General features: G+C 37.1%; 1 protein-coding gene across 1 annotated transcript in view; it reads left to right on the top strand.

Moving 5' to 3' along the window:
* Positions 1–5,544: 5,544 nt before the first annotated feature.
* Positions 5,545–27,449, top strand: part of LOC145670753 (nose resistant to fluoxetine protein 6-like) — a 40,522-nt gene continuing 18,617 nt past the window's right edge. The window contains exon 1 of the mRNA XM_081739521.1: positions 5,545–5,731. Within this exon, the coding sequence (XP_081595647.1) occupies positions 5,571–5,731 (161 nt within the window). The 5' untranslated portion in view covers positions 5,545–5,570. The remainder of the gene's footprint in view (positions 5,732–27,449) is intronic.

Raw genomic sequence — 27,449 nt, 5'->3', positions numbered from 1 at the left:
TATACATGAATTCAATCAATTTTTATTATTACTGAGGAACTTTTACTTGATCCCTGATATTTGTTTAGAACGGAAAATTTTGCACCTTACATCACGGATAAACAACGATGTAGTAATAAGTGGAGTATGTTTTTATGAATCGGAAAATTTTCCGGAAAATTTTCACCACTAAGTGTCACTTTTCCAATTAACACAGCCGTACGCGCAAAGTGTGTGTCTTCTCACAACTTCGGTGATTCGACTTGATTCTGGTAGTGCTCTGATGGCCACCATAATGATGATTGTGAAAAATTGTTGGCATAATCTTCAAACATATCAGTTAGATACAAATCTAAGGTCTTTACTTAGTAAATTTTTAGTTTTAAATTATCTATTAACGTAGAATTCCTCTCGGTTTCACAATTACAATCCATCTATAATCTGTTTCACGTAAGCTGATAGGAAAAAGAAGAAGTTTTTCCCCTCACCACGCTCAACAACAGGTGAATGTTGGTATTCGGTCTTCCACCATCAGCCCCCGCACACGGAGGTATAGACTGTATCCAAATATGTCTAAATAACAAATTACAACTTTCATAATAACGCTACGTATTTTAAAACACTTAATTCGCGGAATACAGACGATGTAAGCAGTTGCTAAGTTTATTACAGGTTACTAGTAGTATCCTAGACTTGGCATAATTACTTGCACGCGTTGGTAAATATGTCACTTCGTAGCACTTTTTCTTTTACCTTGGGTACAGAATAGAAGTAAGTCGCATCATTGCCACGTTTTTTTTTTTTTTTCTACGGGCGGAAAACGCTACTCTTCAACTCACATGTCTTGTTCTTTGTGTTTCGTGTAAATTAAGGTTATAAAAAATCAAACACCCTTAACATGGCATATCTACCTGCACATACGTACTTTATTCTAATTAAAACCGAATATACTAATTACTAGCCTAACAACACCCAAACCAATCGTCGATATTTTAAATTATATATTATCTAAGAGATGTGTTCAAATCTGTTTTTCTTTTCAACTTTTATAGCAATCATAAAAAGGTGAAAACAATTGAGGGGGAGAGCGTAACAGTGGTCTAACCAACATTTTTAAAAATGGAGAAAAATCAAGTTAAACACATGCGCTTATTGTATAATATACCAAAAGCAACCACAAGTAGTTGAATGTGTCATACATTGTACACACACACACACACACACACACACACACACACATATATATATATATATATATATATATATATATATATATATATATATATATATATATATATATATTCCTATTCCAATAAGTCTACAAAATCATCTTCAATAAGGCAGTTTGTAAGTGATATACTATTTTCTGTTTTCGGAGAGTGGATTAATTTGTAAATGAAGGTCATTGGGTAGTACGTAAGTAACAGGCCCGTATTTAGGTAGTGCTATTCTGTTCTCGAGCACAGGGCAGGAGGATTTAGTGGGTAGCAAAATTTTGAATTAAAAAAAATCACAATAAAGTAATATTATAAACTGGCAATCCCCAGAGTCCCGCACATGCGTGAGGAAATCTTTGAGTTTTTACGTCCTACGGTTATGCCACTTAGACTAAAAGAGACGGTGATGATGAGTGATGAATGGAATGGTGGAATGAAGAAAGTGGGAGGAAACGGGAGAACCCCGGGAAAACCCACGCACATGGTGTTTGTCCACCACAAAGTTCACTTGGTGGGGGCTGGGATCGACCCCGGGACCCCAAGCACCAGAGGTGAACGCTCTACCACTGAGCCACCGCCGCCCTGCGTGAGAAAATATGTTCATGTGTTTCATTCACTCAAATTAAGAAGTTACTAATTATGTAGCTTATCAAATTATTTTTAAAAAGTCATCCTCTCCCACCCCCACTCCAAGGGGTGAGGATGAACTTGAATATCATGAAAACTGATGCCGTTAAACTCAGCGACTCGAAAACTGAAATCAATCCTAATATCTGTCTTTTAAAATCTCACTCACTCCCTGCGGAGTGTAGTACGACCTTGAAGTTGAATTCTTTTAAAACTGCCACTATTCAACTCAGCGCCCCCAAAACTGTGAATTCAACTCTAATATACGGGGAAGGCGGGCGGCAAATTTTGTGCTATGGGCGATAAATTATTTAGAGCACAGAGGCGCACAATATATAAATACAGGCCTGGTCAGTATATTAAGAATTTTCATGAACCTTTGCAAACATACCGCGAAAGATACATCTAAGTAGAATGCAAAGGCATTTCAAACAAAAATGAGTACAGTTATGCGGATACTATTGTAAAGAAAATACCAACTCCATTTTATGGAAAGTCTGGAAAGGTCAGAGATTCACTCCCAAGTGTCTTCCTCTGAAAACATAATAATTGCCTCCATAGAAAAGTTAATGTTTAATGATATAGCAGCAACACTATATTTATGGGAAAATGAACAGGCATAGACCTACTACTGTTACTGAATTAATCATACTCTTATTGATAGAATGTTATTCCCCATAGGATTAACATTTTTATACAATTTCTTCTATCTTGACCTTGATTCGATCCTACCTCGCGCCAAGTGATATTTGTGGTGGACAAACACCGACTGCGTGGGTTTCCTCGGGGTTCTCCCGTTTCCTCGGGGTTCTCCCGTTTCCTCCCACCTTCTTCATTCCATCATTTTATTCATTTCTCATCATCGCCGTCTCCTTTAACTTAGCCGGCATTACCATGGGACGTAAGACTTAAAAGATTTCAGTTTCTTCTATCGTGAAACGACTGTGTCAGTTACTACGTATCGTACGAGGGCGGGGTGAAAACTTCTCGACCTGAAAATGAAAGATTGATTTATTTCAGTTCAAAAATGATTTTATTTTTCAACATAATCTCCCTTAACATCAATACAATTGGTCCAGTGTTTCTCCAACATCAGTATTCCTTCCCGGAAGTAAGAGTCTGGAAGGTTGTGAAAATAGTCATCCACAACCCTCTGAAATTCTTCATTCGATGTAAAGCGCTTCCCAGAAAGAAATTTCTTGAAGTTTAGGAACAGACAGAAGTCCGATGGTGCCAAATCAGGAAACTATGGGGAATGGCCTAGCAAATCGCGCAGTTTTCCCATCGTCAATGCACCCTTGTGAACAGGTACGCTGTCCTGGTGAAAGATGATTTTCTTCTCCTTCAAGCCAGGCCTCTTATAGCGAATTTTGGCATCCAGCTGGTCAATAAAGTTGAAGTAATATTCGCTTGTAATTGTTCTCACTTTTGTAAAGTAATCAATTAAGAGTATCCCTTTCGCATCCCGAAACACACTGGCCATGACCTTTCCGGCCGATACGATCGTCTTCGCTTTCTTCGGCGCTGCACCACCAGCTTCTACCCACTGCTTGGACTGCTGCTTCATCTCTGACGTGTAGTCATGACTCATCCATTGTCCCATGACTCATCCATTGTCACAAATCGCAGAACAAAATCGTTCGGATCCCTTTTGAATCGGTCCAAAGATTGCTGCGAAAACCGTTTTTGCATATGCTTTTGGTCGGCAGTCAGCAAATGCGGCACCCATCACGAGCAGAGCTTTCGGATCCCTAGTTCTTTGTGCAAGATGTTTCGCACCCGTTCCTCCGATATCCCCACACTCCCAGTTATCTCATTCACCTTCACTCGCCTGTCGTCCACCACGATATCGTGCACTTTTTCGGTTGTTTCCGGTGTGGTTGCGGTTTTCGACCTTCTTTCACGTGGACCATCTTCGAGGGATGTACGACCACGTTTAAATTCAGCTGCCCACGTTTTAATGGTTGACGTGGAAGCAACAGAGTCCAGGTAAAGTTTTGTCATCTGCGGATGAATTTCCGTAGGGGTTAATCCATTGAAAACGAAAAATTTGATTACCGCACGATATTCAAGTTTATCCATTTCCACAACTAACAGCAAGACGTCTAACTGCAACAATGCCTGCACACAAACTACTTGGGAGAACAATAACAATAATATTTTGCTGATTGGAGTGCCATCTCTGGGTCAGGCCGAGAACTTTTCACCCCGCCCATGTTAACATAATACATATTCGCATAATTTGAAAATGGTGATTTAATTTGAGTTGTAGTATGCGTGTTTTGAATCCTTACAGACACTAAAGTCTTGAAGGACAGGTTCTACTACCAACGCCAGCTCTGAATTACGACCAGGTCTTGAATCCGCTGAAGTTGGTGGTTGTCCAAACCATCATGCAGGGTCAATTGTGAATGCTTCCAAGATTCCTGGATTATGGAGTCACGCCATGGACTCAATTCATGCTAACTTCATGTCTTATCAAAGTGGTCTGTCACCATATTGCCCTCTCGGCTTTAAGAGTTACTTCGATGCGAGATATACCTCAGCAATACATTATTCATGCTGATTCTGGAGATCATGATCACCATAGGGACCGACTACATGGGTGCTCCAGGGATCAAGCACGTATTTTTAATATTTGCTCAGCACCGATTGAACTTTTGTCTTGGAATTAATTTCGAGATTACAATTTCGTTCAGTTAGGAACGCGTATTCATTGAATAATCATTTATCAATGTCTATTGATGATCTTCCAAGTCACTAGGCTGTGATATTGCTCAGTTTAGGAATCTGTGATCTATTAGGTATGTTTTTCTTTTTTGAAAAAATAGAAGACCGTAACGTAATTAAAAATTGACGCATATGGTGGGAACATCTGCCTTCAGCTGTCACACTGGTTCATTTCTTTTAATTTTGTTTCAATGATTTTGGTCTTTAGTATCGCTAATTTCAATTTATTTTATGTGGGATTCTATCAACTATGCGGATATGTGATAGGAGTATTAATGGTTATATAACCACGTGATTGTTTCATTATTTGTACTATTATACTTCTTGAGTTTTATGTTAAGAGCCGCGCTTGTTTAATGATACAGCGTTCATCTCTGGTTCATGGGGTCCTAGGTTAGATCCCAGCTCGCGCCAAGTGAGCTTTGTGGTGGACAAACACAGTGTGGTGGGTTTTCTCAGGGTTTTCCCGTTTCCTCCCACTTTTTCCATTCTAAAATTTTATTCATTTCTCATCATTCTCCTTTAAACTAGCCTGCATAATCGTGGGACGTAAAACTTAAAGATTTTATTTCTTGTTTTGAGTTCAATGTTCACATTACTGTAGTCATCACAGGAACTAGTCTTTATATGCAGGTCATTGTTGGTAGGAACTTAGAAATATACTTGGTGTATGACCGTTAATATTGTAATCCACTGCTTTGTAGTACGTAATAAAATAAACGGGTTAAATATATTTTCGATGTTTAAGTTACCTCTAAATTCCTTTGATTAATCTTAGTTATCATTATTTGAAATTAATGGAATCATTCAAACACATCCTGCTTAGTAGAACTATGTTTTATTGCTATTGTTTGAAGTAATTTTACTTTAATAATATTCACCTGTTTGAAGTAATTTTACTTTAATCATATTCACCTGTTTGAAGTAATTTTACTTTAATCATATATCATTGTGTGTTAATAGTTGTTTATTTTGAAGGTTCAGTGCCTTGTACATGCTTGGAGTCTGGCAGTGGAAATGCAACTATTTTGTATGACTATAGCGATCTTGTATATCATTACTAAACGCCCCAGAATTGGATGGTTCATATTTCCGTCGGCTATCATCTTAAGCCTTGTAATTCCAGTATTTATGGTTATCTCTAAAAATTACCCTCCCATGACATATCCTTTATTCAGGTAAGTAAGACATAACAACAAATATCTTTAGTAGTTGTCAATAGATGTAATGCCTTAATTTAAGATTCAACTACAACTAATTGAACCACTCTCACTTATATATATACAGGGTGGGCCATTTTAATTAATCCACGGAAATATCTGAAAAATGATAAAACATAGAAGAAATGTTTCAAGTACACGTTATATATTGCTAAGGGGGAAACCCATTTCCGCCAAAAGTACCCCTCTCCGCCCCCCCTAAATGGGGGTAACGGGGGGTAACTTTGAAATGTCAAATGGGAACATGGGTCGAGTAATTCCTCGTTCGAAAGGTCTTGGAAAACTAAGTAACGCTGTACCAAAAGATGTTCCATATTGTGCACCGGTTTCAAAATGGCCGCCATAATATGGTTCGGAAACTCCAGTACCCATAGCGTGAAAACAATGGAAGGTAAATGAATGGAACAAAATTGAAATACGTAAATATCATAGGGCATATCGAACGGCGTGGTCCCCGTGATCCCAGTGGCCTCCCATGACATAATTTCAAGGAGTCTTGGGGGCTAACTTCAAAATTTCAAATAGTAACATGATTCGAGTGATACCTCGTTCGATAAATCTTGCAAAATCTAACATATTGCAGGAGAAAACGATTGATGTGAAATGGCAGTATTCTCAAAAGGCCGCCGAAACAGTATCCGTGTCAGAGAAAAGGTTTAGTACCCGTAGTATGAAAGCGATTGGAGATAAATCAACAAAAGAAAAACTGGAGTAGCTAACTGACGTAAGGCACATCGAGAGGTGTTGTCGGGGTGACTCCAAGGGCCAACTGAAAGGTATCCGGAGCCAACTTGAAAATTTCAAATAGCAACTTGAAGAGAGTAACATCACGTTACATAGACAAATGAATATCAAACAGCTTCTGTAAGAAAATTTTCGACATGAGACACCGTTTTCAAAATGATCGCAAAGACATGGTGACAGTGTCTAAGAAAAAGTCTAGTGCCCATAGTATGAATACGGTTAGACATAAATGAAAATAACGAAAATTAAATAGGAAAACCACGGAGGAGTTCCAAGGCTCGAGAATAATACAACAGAGATAAAAATATTAGAGCAAAATTGCCATAATGTATAGAGAGAAATCCAAGTCCTGCAAAATAATCTCCCCCTGCGCTCTGTATGTGAGTGGGGTGGAAAGTAACTGTGAAAGTTCAAATGAGAACTCTACTTTAATTCGCAAATTAAGACTACACTACAAATAGGTATGGTGTGGTTGAAACATTTGTTTGTAAGAATGACGCTGTAGTGACTAAAAAAAGAGAAACTTTTATGCAATGCGTGCTGGTTATTCAGAAAGCATTTCGGAGATATACGTACACACCGTTTCGTCCCTCAAGCTCACAATATGACATGAATGCTAATAGTTAATCAAAATGTAACTGTGGCCATTCGCGTTAACTTAGTGCACCAATTCTCTATGCATGAAGTCTGCCTTCCAAATAGCATTGGGTAGGTCAAGCGTACGCCCGAACCGTTGTCCGGTCGGACATTGAAATTTTGAAGTTAGCCCACAAGACCCCTTCAGGGAGGCCACTGGGATCACAGGGATTACATCATTCGATATGCCCTATGATATTTACTATTTCAATTTTGTTCCATTCATTTACCTTCCATGGTTTTCATACTACGGGTACTGGAGTTTCCGAACCATATCATGGCGGCCATTTTGAAACTGATGCACAATATGAAACATCTTTTGGTACAGCGTTACTTAGTTTTCCAAGACCTTTCGAACGAGGTATTACTCGACCCATGTTCCCATTTGACATTTCAAAGTTACCCCCCGTTACCCCCATTTACGGGGGGCGGAGAGGGGTACTTTTGGCGGAATTGGTTTTCCCCCTTAGCAATATATAACGTGTACTTCAAAAATTTCTTCTATGTTTTATCATTTTTAAGATATTTCCGTGGATTAATTAAAATGGCCCACCCTGTATATATATATATATATAATTTTCAGGAGTTGAAGACTGCCCGCCACGTAACCCCATTTTAACTCAGGCAAATTTCTGAAAGATGTGCAATACTCATGAAAGTATTTGAGAACAAGATCCTGAGACGAATATTCGAAACTACGAGGAACAGACATGGTGAATGACGGAAACTTCATTAACAACGAACTGCATAATTTGTACAGTTTATCAAACATTGTTAGGATCATAAAATCTAGAAGGCTCAAGTGGGTAGGTCATGTAGCCAGAATTGAAGAAAGTAGGAATGATTTCAAACTAGGAAATCCAATCGAAATACGACTATTAGGAAGACCTAGGAGCAGATGGAAGGACAGTATTAGGATGGATCTAGCAGAAATAGAAATACAAAGTAGAAACTGAATCTAATTGGCTAAGGATAGAAGTCAATGGAGAGCTTTCGTGAACGCGGCATTGGATGTCCAGGTTCCGTAGACTATAGAGTTAATTAGTTAGTTATCTGGTTTTACGCAATATTCATAGCGTTATTTTCACATTCGAATAGTTCATTCCCTATTTGGTCTAGGAATGCGAAAGAACCTTTTTACGAAGAATAGATCAAATATTTATATAAAATGTATGATACGTGCTAATTAAAACTGGGATAACCTTTTTTATTTATTCAATTTATTTATGTATTTATTTATTTGCGCCTCATTCACGCTAACTGATCTCTCTCTTATTGGAGACCTTTCACAGACATACCTCATTGAAGGAAAAAAAATGTAACAACCGGAACAGGCCCGTATCCACGGGGGTAAGGGGGCCGGGCACCCCTAAATTTTTACTGCCCTCCTAAAATTTTCACTGAAGGCTTGCAAAAGATATCGATTAATTCTATGTGTAAACACTAAGAATAACATGCAATATAAAAGAGATTATTCCAAGAATTTTTCCATTTTAACTCTTTGACGAACACTTCTAAACATATTTTAAAGGAGTTAAAGTAAAGTTTATGAGTCTTCTCGAATCTCGATATGAAATGACACAATACATATTGAAGCAAATTTCCCGAAAATAATGAATATGTTCATAATACTTCACGCCACAGTTGTAATAGCGATCCGAGAGGTAGGCATTACTGCAAGCCAAATCATAAAAACAGGAGCAGGAACAAAGCGATTATCTTTTGTCGATTGCAATAACGGCGGTACGTTATTGTTATTCTATTGTGTAGTAGTACATACATGCATTGCAAAATCCTCGTCAACAGCAAACCTTAGATTACTTGTGGAACAATTAGTTGTGAAGTGAAATAAGAGCTCCGAGTTCCGTTAAAGGCGATTGATTCTAGTAAATTATTGTGCTGTGATATGTAAAACAACAACTATGGTGGAACATTCAACGAAAAAGTAACGGTTGCAAAGACATTCATATGTTTGTTCTCGTTAAAAAAAAAAAAAAAAAAAAAAAAAAAACTAAATTACCTTAATTAGATGAGTAACTGAGCAAGTGAACATATTTAACGTTTAGGTTTAAGGATTATTTCCGGGTTGTGGAGCCAGGACTAGTAAAATTTTGCAAGATTTAGAGGATAAATTAAGTAGCAGAATGTTTTGTATTGTACGTTGGGTGGGGGATCCCGTGGAAGTAGCTAGTTTTCATATAAAAACGTTGTAAATTGGAACAATTTCTTAGTCGCGTACGCGTAATAATGTTGTATTTCAACATGAAAGAAGCAGTGATGCTTCTACTCGAAACTAGATGGGTGTTGCGTTTTACTCACATTGAGAAAAATCCATTCTCCGGGCAGTGGTATATTGTACAAATATACGGAATCCTCTTGCTTGCGTTATCCGTATGCTACATAGGCACTGCCCTTAGGTGTTACATCATGCCGTTGCAGGATGTCTGACATCTAACAGTTTTCCGTATATCGCATGCATATACTTATGTTAGATTCCTCAGCTATATGTTATGTGAGATCCTGACCGTCTACATTGTTTCATACGGAAATTACGTATAGATAGAACACTTATACAGAAAGTATTATATAACATGCGTTTTCAGTTATACGTCTGCTGTACGTTAGGTCCAAAACCTACAGGAATTACGCATGTAACCTATCTTTTGAAGTACTGTGTTACCTTCGTCAGCTATATGTTATATACGTCCATTTGTATGTGAGATCCTGATCGCCTATATTGTTGCATATGGAAAGTATGTGTAGGTGGAACACTTATACAGAAAGTATTGTAAAGCATGCGTTTTCAGTTATACGCTTGCTGTACATTAAGTCCAAAAACTACAGGATTTACAAATGTAACACAATATTACGTTAGCCACATACTTTTTTCTCAGGTAGCTTTGAATAAGATTATAGTTTTTTTTTTTTTAGCTATTTTTGTATGTGTCTTCTTGTTATAGTGTTTAGGTGGTTCTTTTATATAAATCGAGTTTAATTTAAGATTTTAAACAAGAACTTAGTATAAATATTTAAAAAAAAACACACACACACAACTTTAGTTGTAAAGAAGGGAATTACTTCAAAGTTACCCATCCACTTAATTTTCAACAGAAAACATAGTAAAATCTATAATCATCAATTTCTACTTAAACTTTACTCATTTTATGTTCTGTTACGCTACCTCGAGGATGGGAGTATGGGGGGAGGACATCTCATATAAACATATACGTACTTGAAGGTTTGTAACATATGTCTGAACAATAATTAAATATAATTAAGAAATATGATACATAGGTTTTTTCTTAAACAGTGTGTACATTTTTGTGGCGGACTCTGCATATTAGTTACTTGGATTCCTAAAAATTAATAACAAAACATCTAAATTCTAAAATATGAAAATAAGTAAGAAATATCAATGTTATAGTAGAAATATCAATAGGTAAGAAATATCAATAGGTTCAAATAGTCTACATGCTGATATCCTCATTAGAACCCCAAATCTTTCAATGAATTAAAGGAAATTAAATTTCTGTCGTTCCTTTGGTACAGCTCGCAGAATTAGTACGTCTGGATACAAAGGGAAATTAGTAAATAAGTGTATGCTAAGAATTAATGTCAGAATCTGTCTATTAGAGACTCATATTTAGGGGGATGAGCGGGGATTCAACCCCTTGCGTCTGTTAGAATGATTTCGAGAAAATACAGTATGCGGCAAAACAAACAGTACTGAAATCACATCGACAACATAATGAAACATAAGAAAAGTTGTCAAATGGATATCAACTAAATGTTAATCAATGCATATTGTAAATTTAGAAGGAATTATTCCAGTACATCACGTGTTCAAAATGTTAAACATTGTATGGCACATATTCTTCATAGCGGTCCTGTAGATCGATGAACATGTCAGTGAACACGGTTTGCTGGAATGACAAAGCAAATGACCGAATCTTTTCTCTTAACTCCGGTATAGTGGTAGGAAGTTATCTGTTCGAAAAATTGCTTCCTTCAGCATACCCCGTCTGTAGGCATCTGGAGTCATGAGGTGAGGGGAGTGGGAAGGATATGGAAAATCCGTTCCACAGGAAATCAAGCAATGTCCAAACTCTCGTGAGCAGAAGGATAAGTGACTCACTTGCAGTGTGGACAATAGCTTCGTCTTCCCGCATCCATTGTTGTTATAACGATAGATTTTTCTTCCGGTAAAAGCCACACAAATCATGCAAGACAGGGCCAATAATCAACTGTCGATTGATGTGGCGATCAAAATACATATGGCTTTCATCACTGAAAATACATATGTTGCTGATGAAATCTTCTTTTTCATATACCATAGCTAACACTCCAGAGCAATACAGTGGAGGTTCACGCTAATCTTCTGCAGTGAGACGCTGCCCCACACCGTACACTGAGAAAAATCCATTATCCGGACAGCGGTATATTGTACAAATACAAGGATTCGTTATGTTTACTAAGGAAATCTGTACGGAGCGTACTTTATCCATATACTACATAGGTACTGCCTTTTACCCGCTTAGATATTACATCATGTCGCTGCAGGATGTCTGACATCTAACAATCTTCCGTATTTTACATACGTATACGTATGTTAAATACTTCAGCTATATGTTAAATACGTCCATCTGTGTGTGAGATCCAGGCCGCCTATAGACACCTCTTTCTTTCGCCATGGCTGACGTCATTGAACTACCGTCTTTTCCTTGCGAAACGAGGTTGTTTACAAACGGAAAAGAAGAGAGGAAGGAAACAAATGCTTGGGTAAGTACACTAGTTAACTATTACTTTAGTTAAATATTCCATTAATTATATATTCTTTTAGTGTAACTTGCTTTAATATAGTACTAAGTAAGTAATGTAGTTTATGAATACAATTCTTACTATTGTAAAACTCGTTAATGATTGAGGACAATGGAATGGGTGAATCTGAATTTTGAGAAATCTTTGAATATTAATGTTTTGAAACATTTTACATTTCAAGGTAGCAAAATGAATGTTATGTGTTTATTCATTCCGTTTTATATGTGACGATTTATTACTTGGTGCAGATTTACTACAGGGCTGCTTAACATAATTGCTAATAAACCGTTTTCAGAGCGAAAATTCCCTTGTGTAGTGAAGATTTAGGATTTAGATTTCTGGGCTTTCGGCATCAATGGCCTTGTTAGCCCGTCGCATATGAGGGATGACTTCCCTCGGTGATCACACTATCCGGGGAAAGGAAGGGAAGAATGGATTGGGGAAAAATGGGGCCGCGGTGGCTCAGTGGTAGAGCGTTCACCTCTGGTGCTTGGGGTCCCGGGTTCGATCCCAGCTCCCGCCAAGTGAACTTTGTGGTGGACAAACACCGTGTGCGTGGGTTTTCTCGGGGTTCTCCCGTTTCCTCCCACTTTCTTCATTCCACCATTTCATACATTACTCATCATCACCGTCTCCTTTAGCCTAACCGGCATAACCGTGGGACGTAAAACTCAAAGGTTTCATTTTCATTTTTGGATTTGGGAAGGAAGAAAACGGCCTGGGACCTATATGTTAGGTACCACTCCGGCATTTGCCTGCTGTGAATGAGGAAAAGCCAAGGAAACCTCATTCAGGATGGCTGGACTTAAAATCTTTTGATACTTTTTCGACCGAGTTCCCCCACCGGGATCGAACCCGGGACCGTTCGCACCGAAGGCGAGAGCGTTAGCGAATACGCTACGCGGGGCCACTAGTGTAGTTTAGAAAACTCATTTTTACTAGGATATTTGCAAGATTTTTTCTCTTTTAGTTTAACGCCCCATGATTGTACATCAATGTAAGAGAGAAGGTGACGATGAGATACATGATAATGGTGGAATCAAGAAAATGTAAGGAAACTGGAAAGTCTTAAGAATAACCACACCTACAGTGTTCACCAAAAGCCTATTTGTCGGGAGCAGGAATCGAACCAGGGACCTACCGCGTCAGAGGTAAGCGCTCTCAGAGCTTTCTTTTGTTTAAAGAACTTGTTTACAATGAAATATATATATATATATATATATATATATATATATATATATATATATATACGAAGATATTGACATATTTTACAGCCTTACTGAAATTTAAAAAAAAAAGTAGTCAGGGAGAGCTTACTTGTCAGGCTTTTATTTTTAATTTAATTTATTTTTATTTATTTATTTTTGCTTTGTTATGTTCCCTAGTTAATTAATGTTTGGGTTACTGAAAATTAAAACCTTTTTAGTATTATTGTTATGTCATCACTTTGGAACCAAAACGTTAGATTTTTTTCTTGTGTTTTCATATAGGAAGTTGGTGAGTTTGTGCCTTAGCACTGGTTTGGTTTCTAGAACGTAATTGAAGGTCATGTTGAGTTGAGTCTTGGTGGGTTTGAGTTCGTGAAGTGTCAGGCACTGCTTGTGCCCCTGTCTTCTGTTTGTGATGTTTCCTGGCTTTGGGCTGTGACGTATTTATGTTGAGGAGTACCAACGCAGGCCGCGTGATATACAGGTAGCTACAACACAGCTTCAACAGTTACGAGTGCCAGGTCTTTGAATTTCAGCTTTCGTTACGGCGTGACTAATGCAGTATAGTGCTAGGTTGAAATTCTATGGGTGGTAAAAACGGTATGGTAAGAAATACAACGTAATTGTTATTAGTTTAATTAGTGTTTCTTCATAGTATTGTTTCACTATTTCTAGAAGAAATTAAGTATTAACGAAGTAATGAATAAGCAAAAGCACACATTGATTGACGTTTACTATTTCTCATACTCCATTGAGAATGTTTTGATCCTCAGTTGCGCAAACATCCAGTGTGCGTTTATTTTCTTTCTTTTTTGGGGGGTTTACACTGCCTCACAGATGAGCTCCCTCGTGGCTAAGTGGTTAGTGAACACGCCTTTGGCGTGGGACACCCGGGTTCGATTCCCGGCCGGGGGCCGCGGTGGCTCAGTGGTAGAGCGTTCACCTCTGGTGCTTGGGATCCCGGATTCGATACTAGCCCCGCCAAGTGAACCTTGTGGTGGACAAACACCGTGTGCGTGTGTTTTCTCGGGGTTCTCCCATTTCCTTTTACTTACTTCATTCCACCATTTAATTCATTGCTCATCATCAGCGTCTCCCTTAGCCTAACCGGCATAACTGTGGGACGTAAAACTCAAAGGTTTCATTTCATTTTTTCTTAATCTCTTGCACCGACCGACCGATCTCGATCAAATTTCCAACGTAGATGCGGTTCTGGCCTGGGAGTGTTTTTAGCTATTTACTTTGACAGTAGAACTTAGGGGAGGGGGAGGAGGGGGACAGAAAAAATAAATTACTTAATTTACTTTGAAGTGTAAAAGTGCGAGCGTTTTCTTCTCTCTCTCTCTCTCTCTCTCTTCACTTCTTCAGTCTCCTCTCACTTTTAGAGCCGCGGTGGCTCAGTGGTAGAGCGTTCACCTCTGGTGCTTGGGGTCACGGATTCGATCCTAGCCCCGCCAAGTGAACCTTGTGGTGGACAAACACCGTGTGCGTGGGTTTTCTCGGGGTTCTCCCATTTCCTCCCACTTACTTCATTCCACCATTTCATTCATTTCTCATAATCACCGTCTCCTTTAGCCTAACCGGCATAACCGTGGGACGTAAAACTCAAAAATTTCATTTCATTTTTTCCTCTCACTTTGATTTCATGATTTCGCACTCTGATGAAAAGTATTAAATACCGCCAGGAAAAGTACTAATATATAACCTCTCTTTTAGGCGCCCCTCCAACCACGCTCCCGGGACACGTGCTTTGCTTGCTCGCCCATAGCTGCGGCTCTGTGAGCTACATAAGTAACATACAATGCTTACTTAATACTTTGGGTCATAAGTACTATTAAGAAAGGAAGAATTGCATTTTTTTAACTTTGGGAAAGGAGCTACTATGGGATTAAAGATAAGGTAGGAAAGGCAACACATTCCAGTCTATGCTTTCACCCAGCAGACATATTGTTTGGAACCAAAAAAATGTGACTTTTGGAATCTTGTACTTAGGTTCACAGCGGAAGCGACGAAATAACTTGAATCATCCATTGTAGCTCTCCCCGCAGCCAGTTTCTAAAATGTTGGCAATAAGTTTGCGAAACGAGAGGTGACGACTCCAATTTTGGGTGAAAAGTCGCTATAAGAAATAATCGAGAAATTCATTGTCTATAAGCATTGTAAAAGTTGTAGATGTAAACTAAACAATATGTTCTACTCACTGGCGCAAATCCCGGGGGGGGGGGGATGACGGATACATGTCCCCTCCAATCTTGGAACTGAGGGGGACTTCTCCCAAATAATCCGATTTGAAATGTGTTTTTTGGGAGAAATTTGATGATTTTTGTCCGATTGCTACAAAGGAACGTGAGATGTCCCCCAGAATAAGCCTCAAATCTGCAGCCTCCTAACGCTAAAGACAACTCTGATCCTCCACAACATTGTTTTTCAACTTCATAAGTATTTTGGACATCGCCAAAAAAAGTATGGTAACGGTCTTACCCCCCCCCCCCCCAATGTTGAAGACAGATTTGCGCCGCTGGTTCTATTCACATCTTTGTAAACAGGGCGCAACCAATCCTTTAATTCAGGGATCATTTCAGGTTGTTTCGGGTACTTTTGTTCATGTTGTGGTCAAAATAGTTCCGAAATAATTAACACTACAGTACTTACGTTAAGCAATTTTTTGTAAAAGAAAAAGTGCAGAATAATTAAAAGACCCCAGAGGACAAATATAACAAACACCTTCTTCGCCTTTTTTCACGCATCTATAGCTAATCTTGTTGCTATCGGTAATGATGTATTACGTGTGTCTCTCAACGGAAACTCTGCGAACTAAAGGACATCAAGTTTGTAGTTATTCTTCGTTAGAGGGCAAGGGTAACATAACAATGCAGGATTGTGGAGTAGTGAGTACGCTGTATTTCCAAACTTCACCACTTGCGCTGATTAAAACAAACAAACAGAAAAAAATAACGTAAAAACTTTTTTGAACTAATAATGCTTCTCTACAGATGAACATTTTGTTTGCAGCAAAAAGTCGCTAAATGTGTAAGTAGGTAAATCGTCATTTAAAAATCACCCAAAAAAGTCTCCAATCGGAATTTTTTTTTTTTGTCGTTATCGTAGGGCGACCATACGTCCCGTTTTGACCGGGACAGTCCCGTTTTAGGGGCGTGTCGCGGCCGTCCCGTCAGTAGATGGAAAAAAGTAGTATTCGTCCCGTTTTATGTAAATGAAAGAAGTAAATAACAAACCCAGTACCTTTACTCCTTTTAAAAGTATTAATAATAACAAAGCGGCAAAAATTGAACTGAAAATCCCTATATTAAACATACTCTATAGTTCGCAGTACTGCTCGAAAGGCAGCAGAGGTTTTAGCAGTTGGTTGTGTGTTAAACAAACTTCAACGTGTCTTTCCTTTTTCATAAGTACCCGCTCTGTAACGAAGAGAGAGAGGGGGAACTCTGATATCAAGGCACTGATAAGAACAAAGGTAGATCTAAAAGTCTAGTGTTGCAAGAACCTGTCCCGTTTTTAACTGAAAATTTTATGGTCACCCTACGCTATCGTTGAGGTCCAATTCCCCTTATTTAGCGACTTTACCCAAAATTGGCAACATTGACCCCCACCGAACAACACCCCGTCATCTTGAGCCTAGCCAGCATAATAGTGGGACGTAAAACTTAAAGATTTCATTTCGAACAACACTCCCAGAAACCTACTGTTATACTATTCTCAAACCACCCTTTCGTACAGTTCTCCCTATTCGAAAAAAAAAAAAAAAATTGTAAATAGCAGTGTTCATACATAAATATGGAACTCAATTTCCCTGAATTTTGCAGGTTTTCCAGGTATTAATTTTGCAATTTCCAGGTCTAGTGGAAGAAACTAATAGTACGAGAACACATAAATTTTAAGAATACTATATTTATATATTTGAGAATGGCCACCCTTCTCCCCAATGAACGATTGCAATTAAATATTGAGTCACAAGAAAATAAATAATTAAAATAAATAAAATTTAAGTTGAAAAATATTAAGTTGAGAAGCCTACTAAGGGAATTATATAATACTTTTGTTCCATACTTGAATACATTCAAAATATACAAAAAAAATATTGACTTGGGGAAGAAAAAAGGGCCCGCGAGATTTTAACTGATTCTTGTAGTACTCGACGACAGAAATAGATTACTGAAAGAATTTTCAAAATCGGCACAGGCAAACATGAAGAAAATCGCATTTTCAGGTACCGGTTCAAAATGGGAAGAAAAAAGGGCCCGCGAGATTTTAACTGATTCTTGTAGTACTCGTCGAGAGAAATCGACTAGTGAAGGAATTTTCAAAATCGGCGCAGGCAAGCATGAAGAAAATTGCATTTTCATGTACCGGTTCAAAATGGGAAGAAAAAAGGACCGCGAGATTTTAACTGATTCTTGTAGTACTCGACGAGAGAAATCGATTAGTGAAGGAATGTTCAAAATCGGCGCAGGCAAGCATGAAGAAAATCGCATTTTCATGTACCGGTTCAAAATGGGAAGAAAAAAGGACCGCGAGATTTTAACTGATTCTTGTAGTACACGACGAGAGAAATCGATTAGTGAAGGAATGTTCAAAATCGGCGCAGGCAAGCATGAAGAAAATCGCATTTTCATGTACGGGTTCAAAATGGGGAAGAAAAAAGGGCCCGCGAGATTTTAACTGATTCTTGTAGTACTCGACGACAGAAATAGATTACTGAAAGAATTTTCAAAATCGGCACAGGCAAACATGAAGAAAATCGCATTTTCAGGTACCGGTTCAAAATGGGAAGAAAAAAGGACCGCGAGATTTTAACTGATTCTTGTAGTACTCGTCGAGAGAAATCGACTAGTGAAGGAATTTTCAAAATCGGCGCAGGCAAGCATGAAAAAAAATCGTACTTTCATGTACCGGTTCAAAATGGGGAAGAATAAAGGGCCCGCGAGATTTTAACTGGTTCTTGTAGTACTCAACGGGAGAAATCGATTAGTGAAGGAATTTTCAAAATCGGCGCAGGCAAACATGGAGTAAATGGCATTTTCATGTACCGGTTCAAAATGGGGAAGGAACAAGGTCCCGCGAGTTTGAACTGCTACAATGTATGTTCACGAATGTGCCCGTCTTCTCAAATTTAGTTAATTACTGTGACACTGAAACATGTGACACAGAGTCACATTGTGGATGACTCTGCAATCGGCAACCACTGCACATATACTCCTCCCGCCCCACAGTTTGATTATTTCGATCCATTCCTCACGTGCTAACGGCATGGTTCAACATCTGCAAGAAAGAGGTAAATGTAACGTTCAATTGGCAATAGCTTTCCACCAAATTAAGCTGCATGAAATCTGATTGCATATTTGACATACTGAGAAAATTCTAGCCCGTGGCCATATGTATCACATATCCCACCAGTTCATAAAAATTTTGAACACAAAATTACGGTCGTCCGTGTGACGTACTCCCAAAAGGCCTAATGTGTATCACCCACCTCACATTCAATTTAACCACATCCGTGTAGAATTTAGAAAAGAACTTCTTATGATGTATACAGGATGTCTCAAAAGTTCCCTAACATAGGGTAACTCTGTTATCAGAGTTACAACAAAATGTAAGAGGAAAAAAAATCTCGAAATATGACGTTTTCAATCTAAAGTGAACACTTTAAAAAAATCGGACGAGATGTTTGTGCTGTATACTCTTTATGCACCCAATTTTAAATGAAAATGCAACGTTGCCATTTACCTGAACCCACAACATAAGTGAATGAAGTTACTGTTTGAAACGGAGGCTGGCCATCAACATGTTAGCGTAAAAGACAGTAACTTCACTCACTTATGTTGTGGGTCCAGGTAAATGGCAACGTTGCATTTTCATTTCACATTGGGCGCATAAAGAGTGTACAGCGCAAACGGGTCATCCGATTTTAAAAATTCCTTCACTTTAGATTGGACACATCATATTTGGAGTTGCTTTCCCCTCCGACATTTTGTTATAACTCGGATAATAACAGAGTTACCCTATGTCAGGGGACTTTTGAGACACCCTGTATATCTTATTTAATATATGTTTGATGTCACTATATCTGTAGTATAATTTAGTTTGTTTAAATTTACAATTTAATAAGTAGATTCGGATTTACATGCGTAGGATTTTGTATGCATCTAACTAATGAATTCTTTTATATTCATACTTAACTTAGTGACTTGGCTTTGGATTGCAACTGATTATTGTAACCCATTATTGCTTGAGAAGAAACAAGATATCCGAATCTTCATTTGGAGAAATCAAAGGTCTATTGGAGAGCTGGGAATTACAACCATTAATTTCTACATTTCAAGGTGCGTAAATTATATATTCTGTGTTTATTATTACTATTATTGGGTTTAGAATCAATCAAGCATTTCATGATATTTTAGAGGGATCAAGATGGGTGCCGGATAGATAAGTATTTGAGCGTCAGGCTCTTATTTCTTTTCAATTTAATATTTAATCAATGATTATTTTTCTCCCTCATTATTCCACCAAATCGTATTCCAAGATCATAAATTTTCATTACTCATTTGTGACCGTCAGCCTACATAACATATTCGTAGGACGTAAAACAAAGATTTCGTTATTATTGTTTCTATCTCTTTTCTCCATAGCTGTGAAAAATAATGCCTTCAACATCATAAATTTGTATGCCACTTGCCTGCTTTCGCCTTCAGTCGTCTTACTCTTCGGACATCACGAAGCAAAGCAGGTACTTTGCAGTTTTCATAGTTTTGAAAGGATGTGACATAACATAATGATGTTGGTGTTGCGATGTTCAGTACCGTAGATAATTAAACAATGCTAGTAAACAAATCGAGTAGCAATTGTAATTTTTTAGCTTACATGCCTTTCAGACCGGCCATTTTTTTTTTTACAACATATTGTTATTTCTACTCTATATGAAATATATTCTGAGGTTGTGTTTTGGGGGACGTGGTAGCTCAGTTGTGGAGCGTTCACCTCTCCTGCGTGAAGTTCCTGGATCGATCCCAGCACGTGCTAAATGGGCTTTGTGTTGGAGAAACACTGTGTGTGATTTTTCTCGGGGTTTTCCCGTTTTCTCACACATTTTCATTCTACTATTCCATTCATTCTCATCATCATCGTCTCCTTGAGCATATCCGGCATAATCGTGGAACGTAAAACTCAAAAATTTCATTTCATTTCATTTCATATAAACTTTGTTGCAAAGTAACCTGATAGCTGAAGATACTTTGCAACACATACAAAAAAGTATTTTCAGCATACGAACATAATGTTTCTGTGCAGTGTTTTTTCTCTTCTATTGATACATTTCACTTCCTACACAAAACTGCATGCAGTCTACAAATATTGAGGTTGGACTTACGGTACCGGTGTCAGTACTTAGTACGAATTATTGATATTTGTAAAGAAAATTATGTATTTTCTGGTACCGACATAGGAACCACGTTCTGATAGTTTAGTATGTCCCACAAAAATGGCAACTCAAGAACAGCAAAAATCTTCGAGATCTGATTTGCCTTGGTTGCTCTTTATATCCAAGAATATCATCCCAACCGTAATCAGTGGAAGATTTACGGGATTTGAGGCTTTCAGGCTGAAGCTCACCCAAATTACAGGATTTCTTTTTTACAAAATTCTGATGTTAGTCATTCCTATGCGTCTACGCTTCAAGCCCTTCAAAAAGTCTAGTCGTTTCTAAATAAAGGAAGTCTTTCTGTGTGAAGTCACTCTCAAACTATTTTTCTGAATCCGCCGCTTTTCGTAATTTATTTTCCAACAAGAAATCCATCCCGACATTTACCTGAATAGGAAATTTTCCTAAAGTTAGATGGCAGGAGGTACCCGTAGTAATAATTTCCTATCTGAGGGGTTACGTTTGATCGGTGCAAAGTAGCCCCGATTAGAGGCTGAAACAACCTTCTCCCAGTTTTATTTTTCTATGACTTTAAAACGTTTCACACTTCAATTTCAACTATTGTCTCAAAGTCCCATTATACACAGAGTATTCTACGAAACTGACTTGACTTTGACGAAAATTCTTGTAGGTGATATCTTTCAAATTTTGTCGGCCTTTACAGTGACTGCTTTCCATACCTCTACAACAACAAACCCTTCAGGTAATTAGAACTGATGTTAACCGCCAACCAAATAGTCAATGTTCTATCTTACGGTGACAGTTGAAACTTTCTCTTTACAGTCCATCATTTTACCGACAGAGGACTGTGAAACTTTTGCCGTATTTTGTGCAAAGTTAATCCTGAAGTGCAAAATAATCCCGTCTTATGGTACTTACAGAATATTAGTCAGTAATTTTCACATTAATTTTAAAGGTGACAACAGTTGGAGCCTAGGGCTGTGTGATATTTAAATCGAACGGTTGATATTTTCAAATATCAAAACATCGATATCGAAATTTTTGATCGATATATCCATATTCTTTTCTCTCTTTCGTATTTCTATATTTTCGATTTTTGATATTGTTTATATTTCGATATTGCTGTATTTTTCAATATTTCGAACAAGTTTCGATAGTTTGTCGATATCGATTATCTATATTTAAATTCCGATATCGCAAAGCCCTATCGAACCCTTCGGAAATGAAGTTTTTGGCTATGGACCTGATTAGGGATGCACACGAGACAAGACGAGACATAATTTTTGTTACGAAATTCGAGACGAGACAGAGCTCTTCCAATAGAAACGGATCCAGTTTTCGAGACGATACATAACTTTCGCGGCACCTTTTCGAGAGGAGACAATCTCAAATCTTTTCTCTTGCGCATCCCTAGACTTGATCACGAGTTCTCAAAAAAAAAAAAAAAAATTGTTAATGAGAAATAACATCTAAATACAATATCGGTAGCTAAAACATTTTTGTTTTCATTCTTCAGTAATGCATTGTTATTAATCTCAGTATTTTATAGTGTATTCTTAAGCTTAAGGTGATGTATAATTAAATTTTGAATTCAGTTAACTTATTTTGTTTCTTAGATTGTTTTCAAAATGTATGTACAAACGTTTATTTTCATTTTTGAGTGTTTCAAGTGACGTATAGTTATTAAACATAGTATTTAATATTGTACTCTTAACGTGAAAGTGATATACAGTTAACTTTAGAATTCAGTTAACATTTTTCTTTCTGAAATTGCTTTAAAAAGTATGTAAAAACGTTTTTTTCTTTTCTTTCTTGAGTGCTAAAAGTGATGAAAAGTTATTAAGCTTACTACTTTATATTGTATTCTTAACCCTAAACTGATACACAGTGCGTTTTTGAATAAATTGTCAAGTTATTTGAGTGATGAACACTGGTAGAAAATCCTGACTACTACTGGAACATTTTGATTTTAAGGTGACGACTACTGGTGCAAGGATTTTAAAATATTGTTTTTCCTTCTACTCCTTTTTGAATTCTGACTACATGGTCATTATAGGAAGGATCAGTGAGTCTTTCCAACTACGGTATAGCTCCGACAGATTCACAATGCTCAGAGAAAAGACAAAATAGTATGTTTTCAACCTTAAAGTGAGAACCACTGGCGTTTTTACCCTGCTATGCAAAAGTAAGTGAGTACTCCAATGGGGTTCCAATGCGGTCCCTAATTTCTGCATTTTAGATATATGGAAATACATGTCTCTAAAATGTAAAGAACTGATTTTTTTTAAACTGAAAACTGCAATCCGGTAAGCCTTATGGATACCGAGATATGGGAAAATAAAGAGAGATACTATAGGTATGTGGGTCTTGCATACTTGACGCTACAATTCGGAAAATGAATTAAAATATGACTAACGGCCATCAAGATGATATCAAATAAAGGGGGACCAACACAGTTAAGGGGTTTTCGTGTTAGATTTCGCTAAAATTTCCGAAATCGTTCATGGACAGTTAATAAACACCAGTAGCAATTTCATCTTAAAGTAATTAGATATATTCATGGAGTGTTAGAACATCATGGAGTCTACCAATATTAAATTTTAAAAACTTTTGAAAATATAATGTGACATTTGTAAACAGTATTTGAAATATGTGTTTACCCAAAACTTCCAGCTAGTACATCTAACATCTGGAGAAACACTGTGAAATAAAAGTGTATGAGATCTTGAAATTTCGGAAACAATTATTGGTCGCAACAAAATTAAATAAGATGGTACTTCTATGGGTTAAATGAGTACCTCAGTACAATTTCGATCGAAAGATTAGTTCAGTCCTAGGTTTTCTTCAGGCAATTCCAAGGGTTCATCGAGCTGTACAAAAGAATGAAAATTCGCTGTCAATATCTAAGATAGTAACCAAGATAAAAGGAATTATATATTTTATGGCGTAAAAATAGAGATCTTTATATATTTGTACTTTTGGGTCTTTCCTATAAGAAAAAAAATCAGAAAACTAATGTATATACCTTAATAGACAATTCAATGGTCGGGGACACAGTAGCTTAGTGGTAGGGTGTTTAACTAATCTTTTTTTTGCAGAAACTATTGGAGTATTCACTTAACCCATAGAGATACGATCATACTTAACTCCCTATTTAATTTTAAATTAAATAAAAGGAAATATTTCAGTGTAGCGACCCACGATTATGCATTTCAGTCTCAGGGAGATTTTGATTAAAGCAAGTGAATGTTGTTGGCAGAATTGATGGAATGCAAAGGTGGGAGGAAAGAGAGAACCCCGAGAAAACCCACGAATACGATGTCCACTACAAACTGACTTGGCCGCGGATAGAACCAAGAACCCAATACACCAGAGGTAAGCACTCTACCACTAAGCCACTGTGCCCCCGCCAATTTAATTGTCTATTAAGGTATATACGGTTGTTTTCTAAAATTTCTTCTTCTTACAGCAAAGACTCAAAAGTACAAATCCATGTGGGTCTCTATTTTTACGACGTCATAAAATACACAATTCCTTATATCTCGTTTGCTATATTAGATATTGACAAAAAATGTTCACTTTATTTCAGAGCCCGATGAACGCTTGGAATTGTCCAAAGAAAATTTAGAGCTGAATTAATCTTTCGATCGAAATTGTACTGACGAGTCTGCGGTACTCACTTAACCCATAGAAGTACCATCTTATTTAACTTTTGTTAGGATCAATAATTGTTTTCTGAAATTTCAAGATCTAATACGCTTTTATTTATAGTGCCTCTCTAGCTGCTAGATGTACTAGCTGGAAGTTTTAGGTAAATATATATTTCTAATACTCTTTATAAATGTCAAAATATATTTTCCAAAGCTTTTAAAATGTAATCTTGGTAGATCCCATGATGTTCTTAAACTCCATGGAAATACCTAATTACTTTAAGATGAAATTGCTACTGATGCTTATTAACTTTCCATGGCCGGTTTCGGAAATTTTACCACCTAACACGAAAACCCCATAACTGTATGGATCCTCCCTTTATTTGACAATATCTTGATAGTCATATTTTAATTAATTTTCAAAATTGTACTGTGTAATATGCAAGCTCCACGTACCTATGGTGTCACTTTTTATTTCATCATATTTCGGTAACTGTTAGGCGTACCGACTTGCGGTTTCGGTAAACACACACCTCTAAGGTTCTTTAAAACGTTATTAAAACATATTTTAGAATGTTTAGAAATGAGAGTTCTGCGAATATTATGGTACCCGAAAACCCCCATCAGGGCGTGTGTGTAGTGTATTTAATTGAAACTACTTTTGAGGTGGTTGTAAGCTCTCGTAATTACGTTTCCGAAACTGCCCATCTAGTACGCAAACCCCACATTTCTATGGTGTCGTTCTTTATTTTCCCATATCTCGATATCCATAAGGCTTACCGAGTTGAGGTTTTCGGTAAACAGATATCAGTTCCTTACATTTTAGAGACATACATTTCCATATATCTAAAAAATACAGACATTAGGTACCCCATGGTACCCCGAACACCATTGGGGTACCCACTTACTTTTGAATGGTAATACATTTTGAGTTGTTGTTCAGCATCAATAAACACCTCATATTTTTTCTACGTGCAACCCAAAAGTCCATACCTGACCGAACAGATTTTTTCCATTTAATCTCAAAAAGGTTAAGATATTTTGTATTGTTAAGTACAACCAAATTAAACACACTGAATATAACATTTTAAATATTTTCTGATTTTTGTTGCAGGTATTTCGTGCTTCAAACCAGGATTCTGCTTGAAAGACAGTCAAAAGAAGCAGTGTAGGTTGTGGCTAAAAGTACGTCCTTTCTGAAGACAGACCCAGTTGTACTTACATTATTTTGTACGAATATATAACCCTAATAAAGATACTGTACTACAAATTATTTCTTTCTTCCATAAATTATAATAAAATATTATCTCTGTTTAAAGAAAATGATTGTTAATGTTAAGTCATTTTAATTCTTTTTCTCTGTAATAAAAACATTATCCCTCGCAATATTTTTTATCTTTGTGCTATTGCGATTGGATGAAGTAAAATTCTATACGAAGCACTATTATTTCAGACATGCATTAATAACTAATGTATTGTTCTGTATGTAAGACAATGTGTATACTGAACATGTCTAGCGAAGGTGTTGTTTTAATACAGAATCTATAACTCAGCTTTTCAGTAGTCAACTTTATTGGGAATCCGAAGAAAGAAGTTAAAAAAAAAAAGTTGGACTTGTGTGTGTTCGTGTTGTGTGTGTGTTCGAATTCTGGACTAATCCAAATTATCCAGAGAAATCATTATATATTTCTTTGTTGCTATTTCAGATGTATCCTTTATCCAAGTCGTATGAAACGGAGACTTCATACATCGCTATACTTTCTATGAACTATGTTCCGTATTTACTTAATCACTTTGTAACTTTCTCTAGTGTTGACAAGACCGCAGGTCTTAATCGAATAGTTTAGTGTTTCACTCATGTCACCTTGTGACTAAGGTACGTCCTGTCGGTATATATATGGTACTGGGTTCAATTTGCGATAAAATACATTTTTAGCGTTAAACAAATGCAAAAATCTACACGAAATGAGATACCGTGATCTCTGACTTACGGATAACACCAAGCAACTAATGGTACTGAGTGTGATTGAGTTTACTAATTACTATTTGGCTAAAATCAGTGTTCCTTTATCTATAGTTCTTTTCGTGCTTTGAATTGCAAAGTTTGAAATAACCGTTTTAAATTGTGTGTATATATCTTCCGAGTAATTCTGAGAATCATTGCTCTTTCTTTAAGCAATGTATGAGACTGTTACATTGCTCGTTGCTTAAAATGTTGCACTAAGAAGGATGCATCCAGGAAAGTCCAAATTTGCAGAACGTCTATAGCAGGGAAGAATAAATATGTTTAGTCGATGGCTGCACAACGCCTCCGCTGTCACCACGTTGTCACACAGCGAATACAGCGAACGTTTAAGAGTATTCTGCACTTACTATTAGGTATCGGCCTGGGAACTTTGGCGCATCTACCCAGTCTCCTTCTTGGTGTTGCATTTTTAATAGCGAGTACTGAGTAGGAATCATCTTGTAAGCGAATACGTTTTCGGCTGACACTACACTTTTAATTATTGCGACATTAAAAAAAAAAAAAAAAAAAAAAGACAAGACATAACTTACCTGTTAATTAAAATGTAGAGAAGTTATTTCTGGAAAATTCTATTCAGGCCTCTTGTGGTAACAACTACACTTTAGAAGAAGATACTATTAAGGAAAGGAATGAGGTAAACTAATCTTTATATCATACAAGCAATGGATGATAACAGCTTAATAAATGATTGTACGTAAATCTTGTTTGAGTTTGAATATAGGATTGTATAAGGCTGTGCATTTTGCATTATTATTGAAGTGCTGCAACTAACTAACTGCAAACCATATGATAAATTCTTACAGTAATATTGATTTACTCTGTATGGAAACGAAAATAGTTTAATATATGGTTAACCTCCTTTGTGCCCATAATTTTAAAATTAACGCTTGTGTCACTTTTCAACACTTGGCTTTGCAGTAGCTTTCCAACGAATTAGCAGGAAGCCCAAACTTATAGGACACCCTGCAGGTAAATACATTTCTTTGGACAGTTTCACTGCTCCAAACTAAGATTTGAAAAGTGTAGTATTGTTAATTTTATTATTATTGGCACAAAGGAGATCAACCATATTTTAAGCTATTTTTGTTTTCATACAGAGTAAAACAATATTTGACAACATTACAGTAAGAATGTATCATGCACTTTGCAGTATGTTGCAGCACTTTAATAATGGTGCACTATACGTACACTCTAGATC

Source organism: Thermobia domestica, chromosome 14, assembly GCF_964235325.1.
Source record: "Thermobia domestica chromosome 14, izTheDome1.hap1.1, whole genome shotgun sequence".
NCBI classification, from domain to species: Eukaryota; Metazoa; Arthropoda; class Insecta; order Zygentoma; family Lepismatidae; genus Thermobia; species Thermobia domestica.
The sequence above is the reverse complement of the archived record's forward strand: the minus strand, read 5'-3'. Positions and strand labels throughout refer to the sequence as shown.